The sequence below is a fragment of the Lycium barbarum genome, chromosome 4, assembly GCF_019175385.1.
Source record: "Lycium barbarum isolate Lr01 chromosome 4, ASM1917538v2, whole genome shotgun sequence".
Classification (NCBI taxonomy): domain Eukaryota; kingdom Viridiplantae; phylum Streptophyta; class Magnoliopsida; order Solanales; family Solanaceae; genus Lycium; species Lycium barbarum.
Window position 1 is genome coordinate 9,612,863 of NC_083340.1, and position 6,264 is coordinate 9,619,126.

The 6,264-nt window shown below is 35.4% G+C and overlaps 1 protein-coding gene across 1 annotated transcript; it reads right to left on the bottom strand.

Annotated features, from left to right (window-relative positions):
- Positions 1–1,316: 1,316 nt before the first annotated feature.
- On the bottom strand, positions 1,317–4,521 carry LOC132635142 (transcription factor KUA1). Its single transcript, XM_060351404.1, has 3 exons — positions 3,971–4,521; positions 2,702–2,910; positions 1,317–2,059 (listed from the first exon to the last, which is right to left on the bottom strand). Exons 1-3 carry the CDS (start codon positions 4,266–4,268, stop codon positions 1,535–1,537), a joined length of 1,032 nt encoding a protein of 343 aa, XP_060207387.1. The 5' UTR covers positions 4,269–4,521; the 3' UTR covers positions 1,317–1,534.
- Between the last annotated feature and the right edge of the window lie 1,743 nt (positions 4,522–6,264).

The window sequence follows — 6,264 nt, forward strand, 5'->3', positions numbered from 1 at the left end:
ATAAGGTAAATAGATCCCTCATGTAAAAGTAGAGTTAAGGAGCAATTTTTATTTTTATCAGAGGGATTGAACTCTCTTCCACAACTGAAACTTTTCTCCACACAGATGATCCAGAACGCTACGTATAACTCATTTTTGCTTCATAATGTTAGTATCTGAAACGGCTTGCGCACAACTTGACTATTTTATCCGACACTGCTATACGTCACCAGCACAAATGCTATATAACTCGGCGCACCGAGAATAGTTCTGCACTTACAGCGCATACTAATTTGTAGGGTTCTGCTGTTGAGCCATTTGCCCTCCACTGTGAAACACTCACTCACATTTATCTACAGGGGTGTTTTGTGTGTAAGTCTACATTTTTGGCTACATTCAGTCATTCGCCTTCTCTGACTCGTATAACATCTTTTCAACTTGCTCACAACTCAACTATTCCACTTTTGGCAGATACTGCAAGACAATATTGTCTTTTCTACTACCATTTTGTCAGTATCTTCAATGCAGTACACCCAAATTTTTGTAGGCATTCCCTGGTCGAATTCATTTTCTTAAGCACCCCTTGTAGAATTCATTTTCTTAAACACTAGTGGCATTTCTGCACACTCAAGTAGGAGGAGGAAAGCTAAACATCCACTTACATGTACTCCTAAACACACGTCCCAATGACCGTTCCAAGATTTCTCATACATATATTGGTACTTGTCTTTGAATCAACATCACATCTCCAACCACACCCAACTTTTTGCAGAGCAGCATGCCAATTCTTAGCCCAAATGTAGCTGGTACATGGCTCGAATTGCATGCATAATGTTGTATTGGCAGCATCAGTTTATCATTGCTCAGTTCCTTCAGGAGTCAGACCTACAAGGAAAAGACAGAAAACCAATATCTTTAACTCATCCTTTGCTCTCTCCACACAAGTTTAACCCAGAAGAGAACCTCTTCAACAGTGGAAGATATTAACCAACATTCAGATCCAAGATGACTCCAAAGCACCTTATCAAGATATAAAAGCTCAGACAGGAACGCCCTCTTTAGAGTCCTGCCATTCTTTTAAATTGTCTTCATATCTAATAGGCATATCCTTTGACAAGTTGATACTATTATTTAGCTACAAAAACATGCGCACAATTTTATTCAATATTTGAGTCATTCACAGCACTACAGTTTCACATCTCCACAAACTTATTTATGCGTTGCCTGGTAAGGATAACAGGCACACTCGGGCAGAGAACAAGAATCCCCGTTTCTTCAAATCTGAGCTGAAAAAATGGACTTCCACTAAACCAAAAATTAAAAGAATACCAAGCGGGAGAACGAAATTTTTTTGACTCAAAAGTCAAAACGTCAACAACTTGAATACTTCAAAACATGAGTGTCCACAAGCTACGAGTATTGCCAACTAACAGTTACCACCTAAACCAATCTTATTAAGATCGACCCAACAAATAGAACTATAAACTAACCCAACCAAACTACAGAACATTATCATCATATATTAACAGGAAACATATCATGTGAATGCACCCGACTAAACTGCATGGATTGGACTGTGGCTAGAGTTCATGCCTGAGCTACCAGATGAAGGATTATTAGCATGAAAAGCTGACTGCCTGGAGGAGCCCTCGACCAGTTCTAGTGACAGAGACGGTGGCTTGGCAGCATCACCAATGGATTCACCTAAACTTAGCTTTGACATACCAACCAGCTCATCAACATTAATCGGACTCTTTGAATGAACAGCTGTTGGTTTGAGAACTTCATGGGTCTCTGCCTTTGCTGGCTCTGCTGCAGTATAACCCGGCCAACATGGATAAGGCATCGGGAAAAATGGAGCGACATAAGCAGGATATACAAGTTGATGAGGGTATTGTGAACTTTCTGGTTTGGGTAGAGAATGTTCCCCATCGTTAGAGTTGGCAGAAGCGGCAGACCCCATTGATTCACATTCTTCATCCACAACAGGAGCAGAAGGCAGTGGATTGTTGCTTTGCATCTCGGCTTGTGGAGCATCATCTCCGAGGAAATCCCTTGATATCATTGGAGTGTCCCCCGACTGTGGTATTAACAAAAAAGAGAAAAAACAATAAACATAAGTAAATTCACTGAAAACATATTCAATCCAAAAGTATAGCGTTATAACATATAGGCATGTTCATCTTCTTGTCTTTTCTAATAACCATAGTGTCCTGACTAGCCAGCGCGCACCTCGACTAATTTCACAAGATACCTGCTATCTCCCACCAGCAACAGGTACCAGGTAACTCTGTCCAACAAGGCTGAGACGGATGGGAATAAATCACCTAGTGTTATTGTCTCAGCTGGATTTGAGCCTGAGACCTCATGGTTCTCCTCGCACTTCATTGACCACTAAGCCAGACCCTTGGGTGTTTTTTTTCCCTATAACCGTAGTGCCTGGCCAGCTTGCGTGCAGCTCTATAGGCATGTTCAACTTTGATATAACAGATGATAGCAATATGGAACAGAACTAAACATCTAGTTGATAAAGCTTGCAAGATTACTATGGTAATAGAGAATCATTATAGATGTCCCAGATAGAGGAGAAAAAGATGGGTAGAAAGACAACACCTTTTATTTAAGATAACAAGTTTACAATTCGATGGTGATAATTAGCCAATTAGGTCTATAAAACTTAACGGGGCACATTAGAATCATATCTTAGTAAGAATTCACTTACTTCATCAGCAACAATATCAAACAGACTAGAGCGTCTTTTTCTCCTTGACATATTAGTTTGCCTGATGAAATATTTCTGGGCGTGGCTTGCAACCTGGGTGGGCGTTCTAGAAATTACATAGTTACGAGCAATTCCACGCCAATCACCTTTACCGAGTTTTTGCAAACCAAGTAGAAACATCCTATGCTCCTCCTCAGTCCAGGGAACCCCTGCAATTAACTTATAAGTTATTTCGAGTTCCAACATAGCAAGAAAACCGACTGCAATATAAATCCCTCAGAAGCAATATGAGCAGTTTATCAACTTCAGCATTTCTGAAAAAACTTAACCAACATAAAGAGGAGAAAAATTCTATGGACTTAAAATCAAATTTTTCCTTAACGAGAAGTGCTTCTGTAAGGGATGAAGAATAGCAAATCAAGAAAGTTTAATACAATTAAGCATGAAAATACAGGTCACTTTCTTCAGCTCACTCTCTCTTTACAAATGAGAACAGATTGTTAAGAATGCAGAAATCTCGACCCATTTTCACATTGTAAAAGTCATCAGGAAAGTGAAAAAAATTCCAGGAGATAAGGATAGCCAACAAAACTCTCAGTCTACATTAAACAGAACTGGTCAAATGGATGTCCAAGAAGTCATTGAAACAACAACAGCTGAGTGTAATTAGAGTTTCAAGCAACTCATATAGAACTAACTTGATTCTCAAGCTCATAATTGCATTCTTTCAACAAGAGTCATTACATGTGTTAAGTAGTCAAAAATACAAAAATAAGGAACTTAGAAAAAGAAAAAAAACAATTCATAAACTGGCAATGTTTTGCAATAAATCTGCCCGTACCAATGAAATATCCAGAGAAGAAAAACAAAAAAGAAGAAAGATATCACAACCCTTGTTTACACATTTCCTATTGATTGAGTAACTATTTGACAACAAGTTGGATGGAGAAAAAAGATCCACTTTTACCAAACTGAAAGCTCACAAGATCCTTTTTTTCTTCTTCCCTACTTACCAAACCACAGATTATAATTATCAACTTCAAACACATGTCCAAAACATCAATACTACCAAATACTACAGCTATTTTTTTATTTTTATTTTTGGATAAATTACCAAATACCCCACCTTAATCTTTAAAAATGCAAACTTTAACCCCAACCCACAAAATCTCAGATTAGTAAACACACAACACAACCAAGAACCCAAAAAAAAAAAAAAACACAATCCCTACAAACCCAAAACACAAAATTAACCAAAAAAAATAAAACCTTTCTTTCTTTCACGACTAGATGAAGAACCAGCAACAAAATCCTCAGAAGCATAACCATCAGCACCACCACCACCAACAGCAATATGATCAGGTGTATCACCAGGTGAATCATGAACAACACCATTTAAAGGTGTATTACCACTACTACTAGTAGCAAAATGGGTTAAATTACCCATACTTGCACTTTTTCTAATCAACCCATCAGTTAATCTTACACCAAATAACTTTACACCTCTGTTAGGACATGTTCTTGAGTTATGCCCGTTAGTACTACAATGTGAACACCTTCGGGTCATGGTTAAATAACCCGATCCAATCAAATCACAAACAAAAAAACAAGATCCAAATCCAAAAATGGGGTTTGGGTCTTTTTTACATGATCCAAGAAAAGAACAATAGCTAACTAATTTTGGGGTTCTTGATTTTGGGATAAGGTGTTATATGTGATTTATTTTTATTTTTTTTGTTGCTATAATCGAAGATATAGATATATATATAGTGAGAGAAAGTTGAAATTTTTTGAGAGAAAGGGAGGATGGACAGGACAATATAAAGAAAAATGTATTTAGGTTTATTTAAGGTAGAGATAAGAAAGGAAAGAAACCACTTGGTGTGTAAGGCTGAGGTGGCAATGTGGTAATTATGTGAGGTAGGTGGCTTCATTTTTGGGTTTTGTAGATTTTAGATAATGTAGTTTAATTTTTTATTCCATCTAGTGGAGACACATGTTTTTGAGAAAAATCTACCATTTTTAGATTTAAATCCAGATATTTTTATTTGTTTTTTTATTTTAATAAAGCCTTCTACTTTTCATATCATTAATTTATGACTTATTTTATGATTTGAATTTGTGATGTCTTGCACACTGAATTGTTCTTGGGGACTCTTTGATGATGTGTTTACAAATCAAATCTAATAGATATGTTTGCACCAAAAATAAAAATTCTATATATGAAATAGAATCTGATTGCTTAAGTGAGATTATTAAATACTAAATTCCTTCATAATTATGTTTATTCCTTAAATGTGTGGTTGGTTTTAAAAGGCACTTTCACACATAAGTCAAACAATTTTTTTGGTTATAAAAATGATTTATTCAAAAAAAAAATAACTTACTTATATGGGTAAATAAAGCAAAGCTAAACCAGATGAATGCGTTTGGTATGCTTTTTTCATAAAAAAAAAAAAAAGACTATTTTCCTTGATGAAATCATTTTACGGTGTTTGATTGCTTAAATTTCTTTAAAAAAAAAAAACCTAATTGCCATATTTTACACAAATGGGGTAAATATCACCGTATAAAATACATTTATACTCAGTCAAGTGGTTGTAAATGATTTAGCAAATAACTTTACAAGTAAAATATCTTAGGTTATATCAATAGAATCCCAAAGATGAGTTTGCAATGTTAATTTTCTTAGCATCTATACATTGTACCTCCTAAATAGTACCCTCAAATTTCTAAAGTTAGACCGACAAATAATCATTTTGGGAAGTTCAAGATATCATTATGAAATTGATTTCCTTAGAATGATTATGAGTCGATAATTATGTGCCGTATTTGACGTAAATATTCTTTCGTTCACAACATGTCCTAGCTAGGAAGAAAAACAAGTCAATTTGAATACCAAAATTCCCTACCTCATTAGAAATCCACGACAAGCAAAACAATAATAATGCAAAAACGTGTGGAATATTTGAAGGTTTACGGTGTGTTTGGCAGGAAGGATAATGTTTATTTACAAAAAAATTGAAAAATAATTTTTTGAAAAGTAAGCTATTAATGTTTGATACTTGCACAAGAAAAATTGTACTAAAAATATTTATATATAACATAAATAAATACTTGGGATTGGAGGGCGGTGGGTGGAGATAGGGGGGTGGGTGGAGATATGGGGGTGGGAGTTAGGGTCGTATGTGTTGAAGGATGGGGAGAAACGATTAGCGTGGATGCTACTTACAGACTTGTTTTCTCCATATTTGGAAATTTTTAAATATATAATTCACTTTTTTAGAGAAAATATTTTTAAATTTTTTGACCGATCAAAATATAAAATAAGATTGAATTTTGTTTGGAAAGTACATTTCTTCCTACCAAACACACCCTTAAGCTTTTTTTTTACTTTTCTGTCAAGGCAAAGAAACTACTAGAATACTAGTAGGTCAAACACGTCTAAAGAAGTAGTAGCAGGAGAAGAATTGATCAATAATGACAGCCAAAGTTTGTGGAAATTACGTTTTGAGACTAGTCAAAAGGAAACTTTATTTGCTTTTACTACTTGAGCGAAAAGA